Genomic DNA, 25,838 nt, shown 5'->3' on the forward strand with positions numbered 1-25,838 from the left:
CTTGCGTAATTATTTGAAAAAGTAACTCAGATATTTTGTTGCAAATTCAAAAGTAATGTGTTACTTTAGTTACTTGAAAAGTAATCTGATTACGTAACTCGCATTACTTGTAATGCATTACCCCCCAACACTGTCTATGCCTGAATTATAGGCAATAACAGGTCAGTTGATTTTTTTTGCTGAATGAAACAGCACATATATCAATCAAATAATTCTCTACGCATCTACTGAACCATTGTGGCATTTGGATTTTTCATTTTGGATGGGTTAGTTAGATAGATAGTATAGATAGAATAAGTTTCCAGTATCCAGTATCCAGTTTAGTTTAGTGTCTACCAGATAGAGGGTACAATTACTCAAATGTACATCAACTATAAGCCAAAATAAGGGCAACATCACAACATAAAACTGTGATTCTCATGAGCACAGAGTAGGTTTATTTGACTGTCATGTCTTTTAACTGACACCTGACAAATGCAGGGATTTGTATTAAAAACCTGCTGGTTCTGTGCACACACACAGGACATGTCTGATATCAGTTGTTAATATACAGTTTTTTAGTGAGCAATCAGTTTGGTGAATTTAAAAGTACATCTCAGTGTCTGTGACCATCATGTCACCTGCAGTGTTTAACAGGTTTTGATGACTGATGATCTGAAAATAAGTGATTATTAAAAAACAAACAAACAAACAAACAAACAGCTGAACATCAGTTAACAAAAAGAATATACATGAAATCTGTTTCTGAGTTGTTTTGGAATAAAATGTAAAAAATCTTAAAAACAGTATCTTGAGTTTTATAGGCTACTTGGTTTTAAGATATAACATTGATAACACTGTTAATGTAACAATAGAAAATACAATTGTATTTTTTTGATAGCATAAGTAATGTTTATTTAAACTGGGCAATGTGTCAACATGAATTTACATTGGATTACAAAAAAAGTGAATAATTTGCCTCCTCATTTCAAAATCACTGCATGCCACTAGTATAATTTTATTTTTTAAATGTTGTTTTGTCAGCTGAACAATTGACATTATTAAACTACAAAACAATTCACTGAAAAAACTACTTAAATCCCTCACAGCCTACTTTTCATTATGGTACAAATTTGGTGCTAGCCTGATTAAGGTTAACCGTTTCAGAGCCCACATGGGACATTCCTGAAAATGCGAAACTAGATGAGAAGGAAGACGCAATAGTAATAAAGGAATCTGAATGGCGAGTGTCCAATCATCAATCTAAACTCACACAATTAATATTAAGATTAAAAAAAAGAAAAAGGTTTGACCACAGGAGTATAGTATAAAGATAATCTTTTTTCCCCTAATCATTTTGATGTGCTAGTCCTCAAATTAAGGCTCGATCTGACCATTTGTTAAAGGTCTTCTGTCTAGAAATCTATTCTCACAAGCACCAGCACTTTCTCTTATGGTGACAAATGCCAGGCAACAAGAAAAATGCTACAGCTCGCCTGTCAAAATAAAAGCTATACATCATCATACAGTAAGACAGCTCACCATACACATTATGACCAATTATGAGCCCTTTTTGCTAGCAAAGTTGCTCCAGAAAATGCTGAACTGCCATTAATGAAGTGGATGGAGAATAGAGGGGCTTTGCCTACTCCATTAATGTTATTCGGACCATCTTATTACTATATTTTAAAAAAATACAAACAATTATATAATAACAGAGACCTGCATTTTTAATAGGCCTAAGTTCTGTTGGATTCATAGATTTTTAGATTTGTTAAGAAAATCTAATCTAGTGAATTTTACTTTAGCCTTGTCAGTTTTATCTAGCTAAATAAAGCCTGAAAATGAGGTTAAGATTTGTAGTGTCATGTTTTATGCACTGCTGTTTGCATAACAGCAAAAAGAAATACAAGGTTCTGTTTAAAGTGCATGGCTGTGGCTTATGGTCACCTCCACATTGGAAAACACTTTGTCTGGACCTGCAAAAATATTCAGAATGTGAATGATGCTTCAAATGTTCACGTTGGTATTACATTGAGATTTCTTAATGCCCACAAGGTAGAAATCTACTGGAAAGGTGATAAATAAAGCCAAAAATTAAGCAAAACAAATAATATGATTGACTTTATGGAGATCAAGCAATGATACGTATAGATACTCACCTTAGAAACTTCTGTGCTGTTTATGTTCCATGAAAATGTGACTGACATGTGACGTCTCCAGATTGGGTTTCTCTGCAGACGTATGGACCCCGCTATAATGTCTCCTTCCTCGACTGTCACTGGGGCATCCAACATGAAAAGAGTCTGTTTCCAGTGAGTGATCCTGGGAAAAAGGCAGGTTCTGTTTTACTTTTAGTTTCAGATTAATGTTTTACTCACAGATTATCCTGTGAACTGTAAATTTTACATTAGAACCTGCATTCAGATCTGAAATTGCGAACTGAATATCAAGTGTGCTATTATGTATTTGGTCCTTTTTCTGTTTATGCATCATACTCTGAATATGGTCCGGTGTTCAACTCCAGTGATGGTCCATCCTCTTCTAAACTCTGGAAATGTGCACTGAACCAGACAGTGAAACCATGGAACATGCCTGACTTCTCAACACTGAAACTAAACTCTCCTTCGAGTCTCTGGACAAAAGTGGGGAAAAGCAGTGTAGTTAACATGTGCTTCCTTTTAAATAATGGTTATATAATTTAATCCAAATTTGAACATTTACCTCTAAGTCTGAGACCTGCATTGTGACCATATCAAGAGTGATAACATCAGCTGGGGTGGACAAACAGTCCTCCGGTAGAAGATGATGGCTGAATTTAGGCTTTGAGAGAAACTCTTTCTGTGCAAGTGACCTACAACACACATATGCACAGTCAGAGTTATCATATTACTCAAGTGTAATATAACAATGATGTATGTAGCTGATCAATTGGGTCATCTTGTTTCAATAAAATTCAAAGTACAGTTTTAATTACTCTATTTAACCATTAATTATTTTAAAATTCAACAATTTAATTACCTAGTTTTATTAAATAAATAAGAATACAAATATTTTCTTAATTAAATTAGTTATTTTTACAAGTAAAATGTGCAGTAGTTTAAGAACATCAAAAAAAAAAAATTCGTTGACTAGTATGGTCCAAATGGTCTCAAGGTCATTTTTAGTAGATGTATGAAGTTCAAATTCACAGGTGTCCTATCAGAGCAACCACAGCTGTAGTTTATCACATTAAAAATAAGAGCATGTTTCACTAACATTTGACAACTAGAAAGTGCTACAATAATGTTTGCCTTCATTCTGAACAACATTATCATTTTAAAGCCACTTAATTTGATATTTTGCCACCTAATGCAATGACAAGCTGCTCAAATACCCACAACACATATGGCAGAAAGAGGTGTATATCAATATGAAAGGCCTCACTGTAGGTAGCTGAAGTCTAGGCCATAGGGTTTCTCCCAGAACTCCATTTTTTCCATGTAGTCAGAGAAGGCCTGGCAAGGAACGACGGTCAGACAGGCAGAAGACGGCCACATCATTCCACCCTCCTTCAGCCAGCGATCACGTGCCAGCAACACTGACTCCAACATGTACTCAAACTGAAAGATAGTGCTTAAACCGTGACAATTATGGAAGAGTAATATTACAGTTAAAGTGAAAATAATTTCAAAGGTGACATTGTTCATCCACTCAACAGACATAATGTTTGTGTAGTGATATTCAGTTTATTTTTGTCTGTGAATATTGAAGTGAATTAAGCAGTAGTTCAAAGCTGCTCTCATACCAGTAGGCAGTTGCCCATCCACTCTGACACCAGAACATCCACTTTCCCGGGAAGAGTGAGATTCTCAGCTCGGTCCTGAAAGACGGTCACAACTTCCTCACAGCCATTCTGCCTCACTAGTTGCTCAGTGTGTTCTGCCATTGAGCTGGCCTCCACAGCATATACCTACAAGAACAAAAACTGTAAAAATTTATATGAGAGAGTTTTTTTTATATATTTGACTAAATTCAAAATTATTAAACATGGGATTTTTTTTTTAACCCTGTAAAGTCTGACATATGATGTTATAAGTAGAAATTCTACTTTTTTTAATGGATCAGTTTATTGAAACTTTGGACAAAATATAAAAGAAAATCAAAAAAAAAAAAAGGTTTACAAAAAATTCAAAATTCCAAAGCAAAAATATGTTTACCACAACCTGAAGGTGGACTTTTTTTACTTCATAAAAAAAGTGTCAGGGTTTCTCTTTTGTTTTAGAATTTTATTTTTGTCTTGTCTGTCTTGAGTTGAGTCTTGTGTGTTCCTGCCATGTATCCTGAGTTCCCTGGCCACTGACTCTTAACTGCCTGACTGGTGCAGATTTCTAACTCCTGTTTCAAGCTTCTGGTCCCGTGAGCCTCTACCTGGCGGCAAGACTGGCGCAACATCTGAGATCTACATCAAGCTACGAATTCCTTGTGTTCCTGCCTGGTCTTTCCTTTGGGGCTGCCTCTATTGCACTCACGTCATCGCCATCTTACTGACGGTCTCAGTGGTCATCCATCCTGCCTGTCATCGTGTCGTCTGCCCTGCCCTACTGTTTGAACTGTGGTTCACACTTCACTCTTCAGTCTGGTTAATAAAACCCGTTGTCTACTCATTTGCATCTAGGTCCTATCTCTAACTGTGACAAAAAGGGTATGAACTTTCAATCAGAGTGAAGAATGCATGAATAAGATTTTCTATGAAAGTTCAACAGGTTTTTCAGCAAAGTTTTGTTATAATTTCTAAGCATAAATTCACGTATCAAATATGATACAGTAGAGTCTACTGAGTAGACTTTACAGGGACTGGTACAGTTTTTCAATACGTCGAGTCAGAGTTCACTCTTCGGCTGGAACTCGACTTGTGTAAGCCAGTGATTATAGTTAATAAAATTATAAAAATGGATATTTTTCTTACAAAAACACATCACTTCGCTTCAGAAGGCCTTTATTAACCCCCTGGAGCTGTACAGATTACATTTATGATGGACGTAATTGCTTTTTTTGGGCTAAAAAAAATGGTACCATTCACTAACATTATAAAGTTTGGAAGAGTCAGGATATTTAATAATTAATAACTCTGATTGTGTTTGGCTGAAAGAAGAAAGTCATATAGGCTACACCTAGGGTGAGTAAAACCATGGGGGGTGCGTAAACCACCTTGAGGGTGAGTAAATTATGGGAAAATGTTCAATTTTGGGTGAAATAAACCTTTAATTACTGAAAAGCATTCTGCAAATATTTTGTTTGTCTCACCGCTGCAGGTTGTGCTAGAAGAGCACAGAAGAGGCTGATAACGCCTGTCCCACAGCCCAAGTCAATGACCACCTTCCCCCTCAGGGAGGCGCTATTACTCAGGATCACCTGCCTGTATGTATCTGTGCGGGGTTTATCTGACAGCATCTCCAGGTGAAGCCTCTGAGAGAAAGATCCAGATAATACATGTTAACACAGTTTGCTTCTGTATGAAGAATTCTTTGAGTTTAATCCTACCATTGTATTGAAGCAATTTTAATGATTTAACTGGATGCTTGCTAAGCTTTAGATTGACTAGCTTAACATTTTAGTACTTACTAATGTCCCATAATCGCCAAAGTATTCGTCATCTTGCCAAGCATCTTCTACACCTACTCTTTTGTGCAAATAGCTGGATGGGACATAACCAAAGAGACCCTGCAGTTCAGCCCACCACCACACGTCTGAACTCCTCTCATGGACCAGCAGTTTATCGCCAACTGAGAAACTAAGCTGTCGGTTAAAAGAAAGTAAAAAAAATAAGTATATATATATATATATTGTTCCTTTTTCGCGTATATTGTCACCACAAGTAATTGTCACATGTAAACAATTTTTGATCGATGCCTTTCTCTTAAGCAAAGATGTTGAATTTGAGCTGTGGTATTTGGTCATATAACTATTTCCAAAAATGAAATGCTTCCGTTCAATAATGAGTATATGCTGCCTTCACGTGCTATCGGAGTTTCATAGTTAAATATTGGACATAAACGCTCTCTCAAGTCGTAGTACCACTGGGAACTTGTGGGAACTGAAGCTCCCAAGTTATGGGCGGGCCACAAACTGTAGGCTAAACATGGCGGAAGGGAAGAACATTTACGTTATTAGTTTTTCCCACAACACCTACATCGCATTATCTTGTCGTTAAAGTAGTGCTACAAATCAACATTTGAAGCGTATTGTAGCGTTATGTTTTAGCGAAATTAGCCTAGTATTTGACTGAAATTCCATAATCGTCAGCAAGCTGCTATAACGTTAGATAACCTGGTGAATGTTTACGGTTGTCAATTAATGTGACGCTTAATATCATTTTGGCTTTATAATAGGATTTCCTCAATAAATAAGAATAAACCCGGTGTCCTCAATGATTCATGTTCTTTCCGACAGCAGAGCACTTGAAAGCGACGAGCTCGACTTATCACGACTTCAGACGTGGAATAAAGGAAATGTCCAATAGCACGTGAAGGCAACAAGAATCACACTCACTCACTGTGAAATCAAAGTTTATTTTGAAAGGCGACCATCATGTGCTCAACATATACCTGCTCATCTCCTTCAGCCACAAAATCCGCAAGTCCGACATACTCTTCAGCTTGACCCTCGCTAATGTCATTTTCATGCATTTCAGCACGTCAAACCTCTAAATGCCCACAAATCACGAAACGTAAACGTGTTGAACCGCTACAACAAAAAGTGAAAGAACTGTTTAACATTCTACGCCGCCTCTCCCACCACACAATTTTCAAAATAAAAGTCCTGTTGAAATTGGGATGTTTTTAAGAAACGATGTATTCAAATAAAAAGTGTAGGTACATGTGGTATACCAATATAGTAGATCATTCCAGTTATCATATGTGTTTTAAAAAGGGTCAAAAAGTAGTGGACTTTGCATGGTTAAAAAGTGACCAAAATACCCCCACAATAACATCACATTTATGTGTTAATGTTCTGTTTATTTAATCTCGCATGGGTCTATTTATCACAAAGCAACAAAATATTTGCCACTTTCACTGCATCTCAGAATAAGTTATAAGTTGTTGGTTTTTTTTTTTTTTTTTTTTGTGATGGACTGGTGAAATGTCCAAAACAAATGCCACCTTGGCTTTCTTTCAAACCAGGGTTTTTTGTTAATTGCAGGCCAAGACAGAATAGTGTTCATGCACTATGGACATCAAACTGAAGGTGCTGTGCAGTGAAGTTTATCACCACTAGAGTTAAATATAACCCACCCATTATCTGTTTTTCATTATTTATCTAATATTGTGGGTTTCCTCCGGGTGCTCCGAGTCCAAAGACATGCAGGTTAGGTGGATTGGACATGCCAAATTGGCCATAGTGTGTGTGTGTGTGAGAGAGAGAGAGAGAGAGAGAGAGAGAGAGAGAGAGAGAGAGAGAGAGAGAGAGAGAGAGAGAGAGAGAGAGAGAGAGAGAGAGAGAGAGAGAGAGAGAGAGAGAGAGAGAGAGAGAGAGAGAGAGAGAGAGAGAGAGAGAGAGAGAGAGAGAGAGAGAGAGAGAGAGAGAGAGAGAATCTAATATTAATAATATCTAATATTATACCCTTATTGAGAATATTTAATATTATCTTTTTTTAATCAAGAAAGCCTATTGCATGGATTTAGAATGTAAGAAGATGCTCTGTTTCTTCTGTCAGTGAGCAGTGAGTAAATTACTTAACAGACAGCAATTGTATGAAGTCACCTGCTAAGCAAATTTCAGATAGACTTTGAAAGCACCACAATGCAATCTAATAATTATCTGTAATAGTAACAGAACTACAGAGATAACCAAGCAAAAATATTCACAGATGTTTTCTGAAATAAGTACTTAAAATGTTATAGCATTTTCACAATCTCTTCTATACCCATGAATTTGTACACAGTGATTTGAAATAACAAAGCCAAAAAAACTAAACATGTACTAGTGTAGAAAAAAGGTAAATGTTCACACTCAGTATAGGTTTTGTGAGGCTTTATTCAAGTCATGGATCCAGGTCATGGAGGTATTAAAGTTACAAAAACACAGATTAAAGAGGTTTCTTACAATCACCCCACAAAAAAATGGACAAAAAGTTTACTTAATGTCACTACTCCTTCTTCTTTTTCTGAGTTTTCCTGAAGCACTTCCTGAAACAGAACATGCAGCTTTTGACAGTCACAAAAATAACAGTCACTAGAATGATAATGAGAAAGCCAATGACGTCCAGAGAATGATACTGAATCCAGTTCAGCTCATGGGCTGCGGATCTGAGATGATCTGCCCCTTTGTGCCTCATGACAAACTCAGTCCAGAACACAGCCAGGTCCAGAGGCTCAATGGGACGGTCTCTGTGAATAGATGAAAGCTCTGACATCTTCTCCTTGTAGCTGTTGAGTCAAAAATGGAGGAAGTATTTTTATATTTTGTTGCATACAAAAGGATTGCCACTCTACACACTGAAAACTATTTGTTGTAGGAGTTACTCAAACAATTTTCACTCAGAAATTGGCAGTAAATTTAATAAATTATTACAAATAAATGGCAAGTAATACGATGAATTAAATGTGAAATTCTGAAGTAGACTAAAATAATATTTTTTTGATTCACACAAGCAAACATGCCACTGAGTTCAATACTAAATAAATGTTGTATGAATCAACACAGAATGTATCATAAACTGCATTTTTAATACACAGGCTGAACGTAATACGTATGTTTACCTTTTGTCATTGAGGACCTTTCTCAATGCAACCAGCAGTTTTTCTGAGGTCACATCAAAGATACTCAGGGCTTCTGCAACACCTCGAGCCACTAAACGCTGGGCGTTATCCCCTTGGTCTCCAAACAGAGGAAGCATCACCATTGGCACCCCATTACAGATTCCTTCATAGATTCCATGTGATCCGCCATGTGTAATAAAAGCCTTAACCTTAGGATGGCCTATAACATACAAGAAAACAACACATTCAGTATGTTAGAGTGTTATCAAATGATTTTGTAGTGAATATGCCATGGTAATTCAAACATCATGCACTCTTGCCATCAGTTCCAAAAAAAAAAAAAAAGCACACTTATTTAAATAAAATGTCTTCCAGGAAGGTTAGAGGGTCAAATAATAATAAAACATACCCAAGAGATCATTTTGTGGAAGCCATTTCATCAGTTTGACATTCTTTGGAGCATTTTCAGGGACTGGTCCAGTGTACCTCCATAGCACCTACGAATCAAAGAGAGATAAAGGTTAATATTTTGAAGCCATGTAATCATGAACATACAGTATGGTGACAATGATAACATTATTTTGTTTCACAAAACACATGGCTGGCCATCGGAGTTGCTTTAGTCTTTAGCACGGCAATGTTACTGATGCAAGTATTGCTCTTTTTGACCGAAATGGTGCCGTTATTCAAGCCAGAGTTTTATGCATTTTACTCTGCAGGACAGTGGCCATCCAGGACCAAGTTTGAACACCCCTGGTTTAACGTTACAACCCACATACTGACTGTAACATTTTTTTTTTTTTACCATCTACAGTTACTTTACTCAACATCTTTATGGCCTTAGCTGCTTTTGGTTCAAAATTAAGACATTTCTTAAATAATAAAATATGCAGCCATCAATGTACACATATTACTGTATATTTGTAAATAGTCTTATTTAGACAATCAGTGGCTGGAGTTTACATGTCTTATGAGTTTTGTGGACAATAAAATCAGTTTTTAATTCAGTGCATTTATACCGTGATGAGATGGCCATTTGGTCCTTGAATAACATCCTGGGGGAGTTGGAAGACATAGAAAGTCCAAGAAATGGTTCAAGGAATTATTTATTTATTATTAATTTTTTTTTTAATTTTTTTTTTTTTTCACAGGACAAATGAGAATACTGGGAGGAAAAAAATCCTTTTCAAATGGGGTGCCCTATGCAGACTGCATGATGTGCATAATATGCCCTACCACCCAAAACCAGATTTTTTTTTTTTTTTCAGACCAGGTTGATTATTTTGGGCTTTATTTTTTTTTTTTTTTAGACCAGGGGGCATATTACAGAAACTTTCTATCTTAAGTTTTAAGTTAAGATCAGACAAGTTAATTTTGGAATTTTCACAAATTCGTATTACAGAAGCAAATTTTAAGTTGATTTAGAATTCTTATCCTATCTTATAAAATCTCATCTTATCTGTAGTTAGGAAATCTTAAACCCCTCCATTGAGTTCGGTAATCAACTCTCAGGTCTGTTACCAAGCAACCAACAACATGTAAATAGCTGCTGGGAAGTAAAACGGAAAAAACTGGAGAATGGAGAAACAAAATAAGTGGTGCTTTTCAGAAAAGGCAAAGCCAAATCCTTTTATTTCATAGGAGTCTGTAATTATTTTTCAGAATTTTGTCGTCAAAGTGCAGCACATCATTTGGGTGTTCACAACGTCTTTCCACCATCAAACATCGCTGTTCTTCAGCTTAAGTCATTAATAAATGTGACGCCATTCTCAGACAGGGCTATTATAATGTGATTTTTGCAGAAATAATTAATTTCACAAATAATTTTGATGTTAGGACACCATTTGGGGTTGTCCTAAAGTTAAGAGTTTTTAGGATTTTTTGTGGAGTTAAGAAGCTCCTGTAATACCCTTTTCCTATCCGTGGTTAAAATAAGCCACACTTACCCTCTGAGGTATCTGCCTAAATGCCTCAAAGAACTCTCTGGCTTTGGCCTCGGGTAACTGTGACACCATGGAGCCCAGGGTGAAGACCACAAACCCATGCTCTCCAGAACCATTCGCAAACTCCTCCAGCTCCTGCACAGAGGACAGACATCAGTATTGAGCATAGATATCACGTTTCATGGACACAAAAGCGCAAGCTTTCACTGTTAACTATAGGCCTACTCCTTTTCAATGTAAGCAGGTCTTCCTTACATTTTTTTTGCTCGCTCACTCAATCACACAAATACCAACATTAACTTCAAACTTTGAACTTCTGAAAAGCAGCATACTGCATCAATAAAACCTCTTGGTAAAAGAGTACCTTTCCCTTTTTGCTTACTGAAAAGTACACAACATAATTACAAAGACAATGTGTCTCATTTCCCCTGTGCTTCATTCTGTAAACACAAAGGGGCCCCTCATTTCCTCTTGAAGATTACAGTGGTCAAATGAAAAATAAATAAATAAATACTTAGCCTCCAATTAAAATCATGCTGGATCAGAACATTCTAAAATTATGCACAATATCTTAACTGCTAAACTGACTCTCTGAGTGGTCCCACGTTCATTTATACACATCTTAGGAAGTACAGCTATGACTATAGTTGATCGCAGATAAGACAGTTAAACATTGTTCATGATTGTGCAGGTTGGCACTCTTAAACACTTAGAGTTATGCAGCTCTTGGTTGTCCTGAAGTCGTATAATAAAACTGTACATTCTTACCAGTAAAAGTTGTAAAAGACATGTGACATGTGAAAGCTCTGTATTTTGAGACAGCATAGAACTGAGAATGACTATGCTCATTAACATCTTACCTTTGTCAGTGGACCACTTTTTACACAGTTGATGCCCCCTATATGAACCATGTTTGGCATTTGAGGTTTTGGGAACTCAAATGTAAAGTCGTCCCTTAGAAGCCAAACTGCAGCGTGCTCTAATAGCTCTTTGTATGTAGTGTCCTTCTGCAGATATCTACTGGCCAGTTCATCAGCGCTGGCAAACAGTTTTCGGCAAAGGAACATTTCAAAAACAGTCATAAGCATATTATTTACTCTCTGAGGGAAAGTCATCTTATCTGAGTAACCGGTGAAGAAGCGCGGGACAAAAGACGGAGGCGAGGGACACTGAGCGGCTGACTCATCAAGCCGACAGGGAATCAAACGCAAAAAGTAAACGGCGGGAAGTGAGAGGGAATCGGCAAGGATAGTGCCACACGGCAGGAAAGGATCGGTGAGCAAAACATCAAATCCCGTCTCTCTTAGACTCTTCATCAGGGGCTCGTCGTACAGCAGCCCTTCACAGCCTTTCACCTGCATATTTGTGAACTCTATCAGGTTCCCCAAATTCACAAATATATCAATCAATTGCGGAGGCTTCTCAAACGCATTCTTCTCTATGTTGTCCAAGTTTGCCTTTAAATCAGCAAGGGTGAATGGCACACGAAAATACTTAGTGGTGTAATTACCAGATGCCCTAATCCGAACATTAGTTTCAGGGACCAGGACCACCATCTCATGCCCCCTCCGAGACAACTCTTCCACCAAGATCTTCATGCTCAGCCAGTGGCTGCCATCCATTGGCATGACAAGCACCTTTCCAGCCTGCACAGGCTCTAAGGAGAACAAGCTTAGCCAGGCTAATAGACCCAGAGCGGGAAAACTCAGTTCTCTCACCATTCTTCTAATGTTTGTACAGTAGACAGCATACAGAGGTATGTTTAAGAAGCCTGGGAATGTTTTCAAATGAGGAGGTGCTTCTAAACTAGACAAACGGGGAATGAGTGATGATACTCTGGCTGCATGCTAATAAGCTCAGACTTTAAGGCTAACTTACGTCACTGCACTAAAGTCTAACAAGTGGGTTAAATGTAGCTCTGGGTTAATATTTCAAGAACGTACGAGCATATTAGACCTGTCACAGTTATATAAAGATAGCTTTGTTCATACAAAGGTCAAGAGGACCAAATGTCAGCATAAGGTTCAACATGTTAACATTAATTAATGCATTAGGTAGGCTAACTTGAACTAACATTGAACAATACTTTTACAGTGTTTATTAATATAGGCTAAGTACGGTGACCGGGAGAGAGCTCAACGCGCTGCAACTGAAGAAAACAAAACACATGCAAATAGAAAAACACTCGCAAATTAAGAAAACATCTTTATCAGTTTCACAACACACGTGTGCTCCAAATACTCACAACACAACCAAATACAGAAACGCGCTGCAAAAGTTCACAACAACCAAATGCACAGACCACAACGGAAATGTTCCGGTGTGGTGAATAATCCAGTCACTTTGGTGTGATTTGGACACCTGAACCGCATACTATGGCGGGTACTCCGTGCCAAAATCAAACATCCGAACGACCGACCGACCGATCGAACGTCTATCCGAACGTCTTGAACTTTCAAACGGGTGACCCACGTGACGACCTGACGTGACGTCAGCGTCTTCGAATTTGCAGCTTTTTAACCATACAAGTATACAAGCTGATGTGTAAAGGCTATAAATGGACATGATATGCACTAAATATGCCTACAGATGTTATACCTAAAATAATACTCAACCATTTCCTGCACTTCCCTGAATAAGCCTATTGTAGGCTAAGTGATGAACTGACCAAGTTGCCACCTGTAGGCTATATCATGACTTTCTGTGTATTTCATGACTCTAATGTTTCAAACACCAGACTCACCTATTGTAACTGTATAGGCTACAGTGGTATGCTTTTAATTAATGTTGTTGTATTTTTCCTTTTTTATTTTTTTATTTGTCAAACTGATTGTTTTACAAGTAAGAGTTAAAAGTTATAAGATAAAGGGTTTTTAATTTCAAAGTCTTCAATGCCATGGACCATGTTGTCATTAGTTGGCCATTGACTTTTCATGGTAATAACACATTGAGAAAGACACAGTTAAGATTATCCAATATAATCTATTGCCTAGGCTACTTTGTTCATTTTTACCATGATTTCATCTGCATTCTGAAATTTACTTTGCTGACTCTGCTGACTCTTGGGCTACAAGAGTTTTTGTATTGTTTTGTGAGGTGAATAAAATTTGTCATTTGTTAATAAGTGTTATGTTATGCTGAGAATAAGGGTTTCTGTTTTGGGGGTCAGCTGTGAATGAATTGTAGAGCACCTCCTAGTGGTCTAATTACAGGATATTTCAGGGGGAAAGATCTACAAAAATGTTACTGAAAATGTTATAACATAAACAATAAAAAATACTTTTCTAACAAATGTGACAAGTTGAAAAAACTGTCATATTAAGAACCTTTTTTGTTGATACTTCAGGATTTAGCATTAAGCTTTGTATTATTAGAAAACCTGTAGACCTCCCTCATGTCCCCCTGAGACGAGAGACTTCATGAAATTAAGTCTGGGTTACATTACACTCTTAAGGGTATCATAAAGTAGACATATAGGCCGGCTTTGTATTTGAAATGCCAATATGTCTGATAAAAGGTAAGCATATTTTATGTAGCCTATATAATTCATTTCCTATTATTTTTATATTTAGGTAAAGCAGATGGGATACTGATTGCAGTTTTTGCTGCATTTGAATACGCTACAGCGTAGGCTATTTCTATTCAATAAGATCTATTCCCGATTTAATGGGAGATGGAGAAAAATGATGTGGAATATCGTGTTTTTCCAAAATAACCGTTTAAGCATGTCAGGTTTGTCAATAATTTAGCCTTAATTTAACTTTATTTAACTTTAATAATACTACACCATACATAACTTTCTAAATCACTTTCTAAATCAGTCATTGATTGCAGTAATCAAATGTAGACTAGTTAGAGGATACAATCGAAGAATAAGAAGTTAAACTAAGGTATATATAAAAAAACGTGTTACAACGTGTCTTCACACGTAAACAACACGTTGGGAAGACGATCAGTTACTCGCGCTTCCGACCGGTCGCCATGGGAACGCGTTAACAACACGTAAGCACATGTAGGAACGTGTTACATATAAATTGTCTCTGGTTATATGATTTTATTTAAATGATCATTACATTTTTTGGGGCTCATTGTTTATAAGTTGCAGACATGAAAATCAAAGAACCTTAATTACAAAATAAGATATATTCAGCTGATCTTGTCTAAATGTAATATTAGAACTATTATACATATGTTTTTAATAAACCTTTCCACTTTAACATTTATGATGATTATTTGTAAAAGATTATGATAATTTAGTAAGTGTTGAGATAAGTTCTTGAAACAAAAAATCATGCTTGATTAGATTTACTTTTTATTGGGCCTACTTTATTTGTTTGATATTATGTATAAAAAATAATGCATGTTTTTAATCTATAGGACAGTTTTCCTGAATTGCTAAAATACATTTCTTGGAACCATCACCCACTTTCTCAAAAATTTAAATACAAAACCAAATCTTCAAACTACATTCAGAGACCATCTGATGCTTTTCAAAATAAAGAAATTTACTCAAAACTATTTTATCTGTGCTCAAAATCAAACAATGCTTTCAGATCATACACAGCTCAATATCATAAACACTGCAGAGCATTCATTAGATCATTCAGTCCAAATATATAAATCTAATATGAAAACCTTCTGGATCAAAAAGTAAAAAATAAAATAATCGACTTTTGAGTGTTTTTATGGACAGTGGGAACTTTGTACATTGGGCAATAAAATTAACAATAAAAACTAGTTAAAATGATTATATGGTCAAGACTATTGAATGTCTGTAGCTTATAGGCAGTATTTCTGCTCTTTGAAAGTAAAACACACAGCCGCACAAGCACAGAAATCAGGAAAGTTGTTTTTGGGGTACAATATTTATATGTATTGCCTATCATGTCCATTTATAGCCTTTACACATCAGCTTGTATACTTGTATGGTTAAAAAGCTGCAAATTCGGAGACGCTGACGTCACGTCAGGTCGTCACGTGGGTCACCCGTTTGAAAGTTCAAGACGTTCGGATAGACGTTCGGATAGACGTTCGATCGGTCGGTCGGTCGTTCGGATGTTTGATTTTGGCACGGAGTACCCGCCATACGGATGTTTGATTTTGGCACGGAGTACTCGCCATACATACCATACATAATCCACCTTACAGAGAGTGAGGAGTTGTCGTCATGGTACAGAGCCCCTCCCCTCGATATCACGGGATCTCGCGGGATCCTCACCCTCTCCGCCATGTTGGCAGGATTCCGGCGGCAAAACATACGTGTGTTGTTAACTCAGTAGTAGAGGAGGTTCTCGCAATTCAGCACTGTTTTACCATGCCTGGAAGTCACTGCTGCGTTAAAAACTGCTCCAGTGTTTGTCACAACAAGAAGCCAAGCGCCGACATTAGGCGTTTCTCAATAGCAAGTACGCAAAGTTCGGACTTCAATGCCAAGTCCAGCTCAGGAGAATGACTCCCGAGGACGCGAGTCAGGTTATTCTGCAAATGGAACAGCACGTTCTTCAAAGCGTCACTCAGCTCGCTCTGCTACTTATCTCTGTATGTACATTTTAGGCAACATTAAAACGAAATATGTTATAAAACACCACACTGCCTCTTTACGTTTTCATTTAAAGAAATCTTAAACATTATAGCCACACAAATGTGGTTCAGGCAACGCGTATTTATTATATTCACTACATGTAACATGTAGGGGAGAGTGGGGTAAGATGAGCCAGTTTTTACTTATGTGGATCTCAAGGCAAGGGAAATTGAGACAGAAGTACAATGAAGACATCCACTGTTAATTTGGGATGTTGCCTATAAACTGAAAATTAAAAAATGCATTTATGACAAAGAGCCTTGAAAATATGACCTCAGAAAAAAAAGTGTTCATGTGACTCAACTTACCCCAGGCTAGGGGTAAGTTGATCCCAGTCAGTGGGTAAATTGAGCCATCTGGGGGTAAATTGACCATCCTATCTTTCACTTTTTTATGCAAGCATAATAATAAAAAAACGTGCCTCTTTAAAATAATAATTTAATAACACACTTACCTTTCTAAACAATGTTAACCCTCTGGGGTCTGAGGTGTTTTTGGGGCCCTTGGGATGTTTTGAAATGCCCTGACATTTGTGCTTTTTTCAGTTGCTTATACACATATTAATGGCAAAGGTGTAAATACACTATTTAGCACAAAACAGGGCTACCATAATATGTGAGCAACATGTATGTACATGTTTGTATTTTTGAGAGAATAATGTTTATGCGTAGTTATTAAAAAAAACAAAATCTTCTCCCCAAATGTGTCACTAATATAAAGCACAATACAAATAATTTAAAGAGAAGGCTTATATTGACCTTTTAAGATTTAGCTTACATCTACCTTGTAAATATATGTTTTGCTATTTTATTAAAAAGATTACAATTACAACAACAATTACAATTTCAACAATATTTCAAGTGTACTCTTTCTTTGTAAAGAATAAATTATAGGCCTACATTTTACTATATGTATTCATTTAATTGAATATAGCCTACATTTTTGACAAAAAAATAAATAAACACTGTGCGTATATATATATTTATATATATATATATATATATATATATATATATAGCCTATATATATATAGCCTATATATATATATATATATATATATATAACAACATATGAGCAGAAATTGCTAAACAAAAGCTTATTTGATGTGGCAGTAGTCTATTTTAAAAAACTTTATAATTTATCCAAAACTAGTCAACAAAACATTGTCTTTCATATTTCGGCCGAATGTATCGTTTTTATGTAATATTAGGGCATATAAATGTTAATTGCAGTTTAATATGTTGCTTATACAAAGACATTTTATTTCAACACAATTTAGTCGATTTTCTCCATTACAAAAAGGTTGAACCACTGGTTCAATTTACCCCACATCATCTGGCTCACTTTGCCCCATAGCCACCATTTTGGTAAAAACGGCCTAGCTTAGCAATTCAGGATAACTTTTAGCTTAATGATTCACATGGTTTTAAATGTTGACAAATCACCAACATGTACCATACACAACTTTAGACCTAGATCAATTTGCTTTGACAAAACGGCTAATATACCTGAAATGCAGAAAATGTACTTTAACAAGCAAAAAAGGTGTTTTTGTGGAAAAGACAACTTTCCTCTTGTCCCATGTGCTTCTCCTCTTCACAGCAATATATAAATGATGGAGTCCTTCAAAATGTATGGTCCCATGACACCAAATGTGCATAGTTGCCTAGAAACGGGGTGGGTCAACTTACCCACTGGCTCATTTTACCCCACTCTCCCCTACATGTTACATGTACATGTAGCCTATAACAAAACAGTTTTTTAACACAACCCTGCCTCTTTTCGTTTAAATTTAAAAAATATTAAACTTATTAATATGGTTCAGGCAATATGTGCATTTGTACTCTGATCATCTTCACTGTAATAAAATAAAAAATTACAAACCTAAACCCTGTCTCTTTTTGTTAAATTTCAGTTTTATCAATAATAGCCATTATAAAAGTAGCCTATAAGTAAAAAGTACAAGAAGCTTCACAATAAGGAATAAAGCAAACAATTCAGTCAAACATACAAAGTCAGCGCTCTAGTCTAACGTTACAACGGTAAAGTTAAAGGGTTAGTTCACCCAAAAATGAAAATTCTGTCAGTAATTAATCACCCTCATGTTGTTCCAACCGCGTAAGACCTTCGTTCATCTTCGGAACACAAATTAAGATATTTTTGATTAAATCTGAGAGCTGGATCACTTCTCCATAGGCTGCTAGGTGACCGAAACTTGCTGGCCCAGAAAAGTTATTAAAGAGATCGTTAATATAGTCCAAGTGACTCCAGTGGCTTAATCTTAAGTATATCAAGCGACAAGAAAACTTTTTGTGTGCAAAAACAATCAAAAATAACGACTTTATTCCACTATTCATTTCCTTCTCTCTGGGCCTCGTAGTGTTTTTGCGCAGCGCGTCTGTGTTGCACGTCATCACGCATCACACACATGACCAGCGTCGGCCAATAGTGAGCCTACGTGGTGACGTGCAACACAGACGCGCTACGCAAAAACACTACGCGAACCAACTAGAGGCCCAGAGAGAAGGAAATGAATAGTGGAATAAAGTCGTTATTTTTGTTTGTTTTTGCGCACAAAAAGTATTCTCGTCGCTTGATAAACTTAAGATTGAGCCACTGTAGTCACTTGGACTATATTAACGATCTCTTTAATAACTTTTCTGGGCCAGCAAGTTTCGGTCACCTAGCAGCCTATGGAGGAGTGATCCAGCTCTCAGATTTAATAAAAAATATCTTAATTTGTGTTCCGAAGATGAACGAAGGTCTTACGCGGTTGGAACAACATGAGGGTGAGTAATTACTGACAGAATTTTCATTTTTGGGTGAACTAACCCTTTAAATAGCCTAAATATAAAGTTATGAAATTTCACTTAGCCCTCAGTTTGGCCAGGGAACAAATTATTCATAAGACCAAAGATAAACTTTATACACAGCTACAGCATTAGTAAGCCTATTAGGAACTGAAAAATAAAGACTCACTTTTGATAAAGGTTTTGGTTTCTGGCTAAGTGTCGCCCCAGTCATGACCATGTTTGGCATCACCGGACGTGGGAATTCCAAGGCAAAGTCGAACCGCATAAACCAGAGAGCTGCACGGCTCATAATCTCCACCATCGATGTTTTTCTCTGCAGTAGACGTGAGGCGATCTCATCTGCATGAGTAAACAAATGTCTGCAAGCCATGGGCTGCATGAGAGTCCTTACCAGGTTCACACTTCTTTGCCAAAGATTCATGCGGTCAGTAAAGTGAGTTAAAGGTTGTGGAACATAAGAGGCTGGAACTGGACATTGACTGGCAAGAGCATCAACACCACAAGGATGGTTTATTTGCATATAAATAGCTGGAATGGAGAGATATTCACCAGCTATAGCTCCAATGGGCTCAAATGGATCTGTGAGAATAGCATCAAAGCTGTAGTCTTGCAGTTCATTCATCAAGTCCTTGTTGAAAAGTAGACCCTCAGCGTTCCTCACTATGAAGCTTTGAAGAATATCCAGTGAAATAATGAACGCCTGGAACTTGGCCAGGTCTGTAGAGATATCAACACTCAGAAGTGTGTTTATTGTATCTGCTAAGCCTGCTTCTAATAGGCCTTATTCGCAAACACCGGAAGTAGCTAACCGCGGCCATATTGTTGACATGACATCTGTCCTTCCCCTAGCCGCACCAGGTTTGAGTTGAGGGGAGCATAGCTTAATGGCTTCATCTCGTCGGTATCAAGAGAAGATAAGCTTGATTGGTGTGGACCCATATCAAATAGACCCAATAGCCTTAAGTAAAGATCCGTCCTTATTGCCAGCCGTAACTTATCCGGATATTTATTACATTTTACAGAGCTGCCAACTCTCACGCATTCACCATGAGACACTTTTCACACGCTCTCACGCCACACATCCATTTTCTCACGAAGCAAAGAGGGCACGGAGACCGGGAGCAGGTTACTTATGATATAAAAAATCTCAGCTATCATTTTCTGTCACTTTTATTACGAAATTCAAACAATAAATACCGTTTTGGCGCTTGTAAATGTGACGCGACAGATCCCTAGCGGCACGTGAACCGATCATCTCTAACTAATAGAAAATAAACACGAACACTGTTGAAAAATACAACTTACCGAAATGTATATTCCTCATACATAATATCGACTAATCAAACAAACAAAGGGTTCAATAAAACTGCTGGAGAACAATTAGCCTATGTCACATAACATTTACCTCAGGAAAGCCATTTGATGACCATAATACAGGGTATAGTTAGTTGGCTAGAAAAAAGAGCTATAGAGTATTTTGCTAAATATGTGTACTATATTATATGTTTACTTATATTATTAAATAAAGTTATAATAAAAAAAACGCATTCTATATCTCTCTGTATGTTTACAGCATTAGGTGAGTTGTTTTTTTCTTGAGAAAAATGAATGCCTATCTTGTGTAGCCTACCTAATATTTATCCAAATGAGTCAATATTAAATCAAATCACAATAATTGAATTGAAATAATAAAAAAAGCGTAGCTTACCAGAAATTGTACCATGTAAACATTGTAACATGTTGTCACTAAAACTAATAAAATTCAGTTTAGTTGCTAAAATGTTTTGACAATCACAATACACTTATTGTGATGCAATATTTTTTTTTACATCCCCCAATCCCCCCTAACATGTGGTAAAATGATGGGAACAGACTTTGCTGTGGGGAGTTTAGTGGGGTGCTGTGGGGAGTCTATATTTATCCTAGCTAGCCACAAGTCTCTCCTGCGCTGGCTCAACTCCTCTGTCTCGTTCCATTCACGTTTTCTGACAGTCGGTATCGCATAAAAACTTCGGGGTTCTTATTGTTAGAACAGGCGTGTATTACACAACACACCATCGCGCTGTTTAAAAAAAAAATACAGCGATAATACCAAGGATTATACCACGCTGCCTCGCTTGTCAATTGACAGACTGACAGTTGCCGTGGTTTCTATGTCAGCATGGCCGCCGCGAACATTGATGACGTAGATCGAATAAGAACTATTCAGCCTTGGTGTAGTTCACTGGATATGTCAGAGTGGTGGTATTCTATGAAGGACCCATACTCAGACTCGCCTCTGGAATGACGACCACCACCTGGTTTCCTCTCTTCCCCAGCTCCTCCACAATAGGCTTCATCCCTAACCAGTGACTGCCATCTGATGGAATAACCAACAGTTTCCCAGCTTCAGCTGAACCCAAGAGGAACAGAACCAGGAGCAACCACACGCCTGCCATTTTATCAGTAGTGTGAAGGAAAGAGGCAGTTGAAGGAGATTAAGTAAGAAAAACACTTACGCAGTGTAACCACAAAGGTTAAAGTACTATCTTGAGTGAGTTAGGACTGGGTTCAAGGGAGTGGCAATGTTTGCACCTAGTAGGATGTGCTCAGTCCGAAATTATCGCATGTGTTTTTTCGCATTCGTGATTCGGTGGCTCTGAATTGTCAAAACACCATTCAAAATGCTTGCTACGGATGCGAAAAACGCAGAAAATCGATTTTTTTTTTGTGACATTCCTAACCTTATACATGCTCAAAAAAATTGGAAAAAAATCAACCAACAAGGACTAACAATACGACAAGTGTGTGTGTGTGTGGTGGTGTGTCCAAATCATTTGATAATAACCCAGCAAATTAGAAAGCTATAGACCACTGTTAAAAGAATTAAGTACTTTTCAAGAACTTTCAAGTACTTCACACAACTATTTCTAGGTCTTCAAAGCTCAAAATCATCAAAATTATATATTTAAATGTTATTTTTAATGTGATGACTAAAAACTTTTTCTAGTTCATCCTTCAAAGATTGTCACCATTTGTAAAACTAAAAGTTTAACGATGTAGGAAAACAAACTCTTTTATTTTAAAATCTACAAGACATGAAATTACCACAATAACCGGTAAATGATGGCAGAGGAGCACTTATTGGCTCGTTAGCCATTTCCACTCCATAATATAGCCCAGTTTTTTTCACACGGTTTGCTTTTTAATTTATACTTAGACATTTTTTTTTGACATTATCAAATCACTATCATAACATTAAAAATGTACACATTTGCAGTGCCGTTGAACTCACGTGACACGAATATAACAACCAGATCACTTACTTTTCTCTTTGTTACACATAGTAATATAACTCTGTTAAATGGGTAGCCATTAACATTCTAACCTAGACCCGTTTTTTGTTTTTGCATTAACTGTACAGTATTACGACTAAGTGCCTTTCACTATTGTAAAAGACACGTGATTCAGTGAAAGCTCTGTATTTTGTGCACAATTTAAAACATCTGAGAATGACTACGCTCAATAACATCTTACCTTTGTCAGTGGACCCCTTTTTGCACAGTTGATGCCCCCTATATGGACCATGTTTGGCATTTGAGGTTTAGGGAACTCAAAGGTAAATTCATACCTTAGAAGCCAGACTGCACCATGTCCTAATAGCTCTTCGTATGTAGTGTCCTTCTGCAGATATCTACTGGCCAGTTCATCAAAGCTGTTATACAGTTTTCGGCAAAGGAACATTTCAAAAAATGTCATAAGCATATTATTTACTCTCTGAGGGAAAGTCATTTTATCTGAGTAACCGGTGAAGCGCGGGACAAAAGATGGAGGCGAGGGACACTGAGCGGCTGGCTCATCAAGACGACAGGGAATTCCATGCAAGAAGTAAACAGGGGGAAGTGAGAAGGAATCGGCAAGGATAGTGCCGCACGGCAGGAAAGGATCGGTGAGCAAAACATCAAATCCGGTCTCTCTTAGACTCTTCATCAGGGGCTCGTCGTACAGCAGCCCTTCACAGGCTTTCACCTGCATATTTGTGAACTGCATCAGGTTCCCCAAATTCACAAAAATATCAGTTAATTGTGGAGGCTTCTCAAACGCACTCTTCTTTATGTTGTCCAAGTTTGCATTCATCTCAGCTTGGGTGTAGGGCACACGAAAAGACTTAGTGGTGTAATTGCCAGATGCCCTAATCAGAAAACTGGTGTCAGGGACCAGGACCACCATCTCATGCCCCCTCCGAGACAACTCTTCCACCAAGATCTTCATGCTCAGCCAGTGGCTGCCATCCACTGGCATGACAAGCACCTTTCCAGCCTGCACAGGCTCTAAGGAGAACAAGCTTAGCCAGGCTAATAGACCCAGAGCGGCAAAACTCAGTGCTCTCACCATTCTTCTAACATTTGTACAGTAGACAGCATACAGAGGTACATTTAAGAAGCCTGGGAATGTTTTTAAAAGAGGAGGGGCCTCAAAACTAGACAAAAGGGGAATGAGTGTTGATAGGCCGCCTGCTGCAACAGCTCAGAGTTTAAAGTCTAACAAGTGGGTTAAATGTAGCTCTGGATTAATTATTTCAAGAATGTACAAGCATTTAAGAACAGCTCCTTGCTGTACTCGTTCATGTGTTTTGGAGGAGGTGTAGCTTTGGAGATGCTCTGAAGAGATTGTGTGATCTTATGCTTTCAAAGCTAGCTCGCTATTTGCTAGCCTTGCCAAAAATTGTCTACCATACCTTTATAGGCTAAAGTTAAATTCTACATACATTTTTTAAATTTCAAAGTATATAAATTAACATTAATCTCGGTCCTTCTCTTCTTTTCTAGTTTGTATTCTGATGACTTTGTACATATTGATAATACATTGTGTATATTGTATACAATGTTGTATGTCATAAACATGTCATCTCTGTATGTTTTGCACAAAAAAAGTCAAATAAATAAAATAAAATAATGTTGACAAAAGCATGTTCCAGCCGGGTTCGTCACTTATTGAGGTCCCCTGGAAACATTTCCGTTGGGGTCTGTGCTATTTGCAGCGTGTTTCTGTATTTGGTTGTCTTGTGAACGTTTGCAGCGCGTTTCTGTATTTGGTTGTGTTGTGAGTATTTGGAGCACACGTGTGTTGTAAAACTGATGATGATGTTTTCTTAATTTGCGGGTGTTTTTCTATTTGCATGTGTTTTCTTCAGTTGCAGCGTGTTGAGCTCTCTCGGCCACCGTACTTAGAAAGTTAATTTCTACATACATTTTTAAGATTTTTGAAATTTCAAACCATATATATGTTTTTTCTGAATATATATCAATTATCTCAGAAATAATAATAAAAGGTTTTCTTTAATTTCTTCATTCTTACAATGAATGTTGTCAGACATCTATTGTTATTACATTCTATAACCTTGCTTGTCCTGCGTTTCCAGATTTACTATTTTAAATTAAACTTTATACACAGCTACAGCATTAGTAAGCCTATTAGGAACTGAAAAATAAAGACTCACTTTTGATAAAGGTTTTGGTTTCTGGCTAACTGTTGCCCCAATCATGACCATGTTTGGCATCACCGGACGTGGGAATTCCAAGGCAAAGTCGAACCGCATAAACCAGAGAGCTGCACGGCTCATAATCTCCACCATCGATGTTTTTCTCTGCAGTACACGTGAGGCGATCTCATCTGCATGAGTAAACAAATGTCTGCAAGCCATGGGCTGCATGAGAGTCCTTACCAGGTTCACACTTCTTTGCCAAAGATTCATGTGGTCAGTAAAGTGAGTTAAAGGTTGTGGAACATAAGAGGCTGGAACTGGACATTGACTGGCAAGAGCATCAACACCACAAGGATGGTTTATTTGCATATAAATAGCTGGAATGGAGAGATATTCACCAGCTATAGCTCCAGTGGGCTCAAATGGATCTGTGAGAATAGCATCAAAGCTGTAGTCTTGCAGTTTATTCATCAAGTCCTTGTTGAAGAGCAGACCCTCTGCATTCCTCACTATGAAGCTTTGAAGAAGATCCAGTGAAATAATGAACGCCTGGAACTTGGCCAGGTCTGTAGAGATATCAACACTCAGAAGTGTGTTTATTGTATCTGCTAAGCCTGCTTCTAATTCAGCCTTGGTGTAGTTCACTGGATATGTCAGAGTGGTGGTATTCTGTGAAGGACCCATACTCAGACTCGCCTCTGGAATGACGACCACCACCTGGTTTCCTCTCCTCCCCAGCTCCTCCACAATAGGCTTCATCCCTAACCAGTGACTGCCATCTGATGGAATAACCAACAGTTTCCCAGCTTCAGCTGAACCCAAGAGGAACAGAACCAGGAGCAACCACACACCTGCCATTTTATCAGTAGTGTGAAGGACAGAGGCAGTTGAAGGAGATTAAGTAAGAAAAACACTTACGCAGTGTAACCACAAAGGTTAAAGTACTATCTTGAGTGAGTTAGGACTGGGTTCAAGGGAGTGGCAATGTTTGCAGCTAGTAGGATGTGCTCAGTCCAAATATGGCATTGAAGTAATCAGTGGGTCTTATTCACAAATAATTGTTTGTGGATTTTTCATATTGTGCGCACCAGAGAAATTCCCACAAAAATTTTCCCCCCATTACATGTGCGCACACATGAATTTGTAACCTTGTTGGAATGAATTTGGAGTATTCTAAATTAGATCTTGATTATCCTGATACTGTTTATTGAACATTGTATGATGTAACACTCTAGAGAGCCAGTAAAACTGCATTTTCAAAAGTACATAGACATGGCATCAACTTAGATTAGAGCATGTTGACCTGGACTAAATGCT

The 25,838-nt window shown here is 37.5% G+C and overlaps 3 protein-coding genes across 6 annotated transcripts in view; all 3 read right to left on the reverse strand.

The window, feature by feature from the left end:
- Positions 1 to 416: 416 nt before the first annotated feature.
- On the reverse strand, positions 417 to 6,757 carry prmt2 (protein arginine methyltransferase 2). 2 transcript variants are annotated; one of them, XM_079882488.1, is made up of 9 exons: positions 6,567 to 6,757; positions 5,584 to 5,757; positions 5,266 to 5,427; positions 3,767 to 3,931; positions 3,406 to 3,581; positions 2,704 to 2,833; positions 2,478 to 2,614; positions 2,142 to 2,304; positions 417 to 1,958 (listed from the first exon to the last, which is right to left on the reverse strand). In XM_079882488.1, the coding sequence occupies exons 1-9, from the start codon at positions 6,645 to 6,647 to the stop codon at positions 1,926 to 1,928; spliced, it is 1,221 nt and encodes a 406-aa protein (XP_079738614.1). In that variant the 5' UTR covers positions 6,648 to 6,757; the 3' UTR covers positions 417 to 1,925. The 2 variants fall into 2 exon arrangements, with proteins under 2 accessions (XP_079738614.1, XP_079738615.1); XM_079882489.1 differs by lacking the exon at positions 5,584 to 5,757 and having other exon boundaries at positions 6,567 to 6,754.
- A 1,138-nt stretch (positions 6,758 to 7,895) lies between these two features.
- LOC307164430 (UDP-glucuronosyltransferase-like) overlaps positions 7,896 to 25,838 on the reverse strand; it is a 50,901-nt gene continuing 32,958 nt past the window's right edge. The window contains exons 1-5 of one of the 3 annotated variants that reach the window (XM_079881277.1): positions 22,574 to 23,460; positions 10,667 to 10,798; positions 9,130 to 9,217; positions 8,721 to 8,940; positions 7,896 to 8,387 (exon numbers count right to left, since the gene is read on the reverse strand). In XM_079881277.1, coding sequence (XP_079737403.1) covers positions 8,108 to 8,387; positions 8,721 to 8,940; positions 9,130 to 9,217; positions 10,667 to 10,798; positions 22,574 to 23,431 — 1,578 coding nt within the window. In that variant the 5' untranslated portion in view covers positions 23,432 to 23,460 and the 3' untranslated portion in view covers positions 7,896 to 8,107. Of the gene's footprint in view, positions 8,388 to 8,720; positions 8,941 to 9,129; positions 9,218 to 10,666; positions 10,799 to 11,523; positions 13,112 to 22,573; positions 23,461 to 25,838 lie in introns of those variants that run through there. The other 2 variants (XM_079881276.1, XM_079881275.1) reach the window with 2 other exon arrangements.
- On the reverse strand, positions 23,611 to 25,379 carry LOC307164663 (UDP-glucuronosyltransferase 1A5-like; the record flags this gene model as incomplete). The annotated part of the gene is made up of 2 exons (XM_079881697.1): positions 23,611 to 23,697; positions 24,537 to 25,379. 2 exons carry the CDS (start codon positions 25,377 to 25,379, stop codon positions 23,611 to 23,613), a joined length of 930 nt encoding a protein of 309 aa, XP_079737823.1.

The sequence above is a fragment of the Squalius cephalus genome (genome assembly GCF_949319135.1).
Source record: "Squalius cephalus genome assembly, chromosome: 9".
In the NCBI taxonomy this organism is placed as follows: domain Eukaryota; kingdom Metazoa; phylum Chordata; class Actinopteri; order Cypriniformes; family Leuciscidae; genus Squalius; species Squalius cephalus.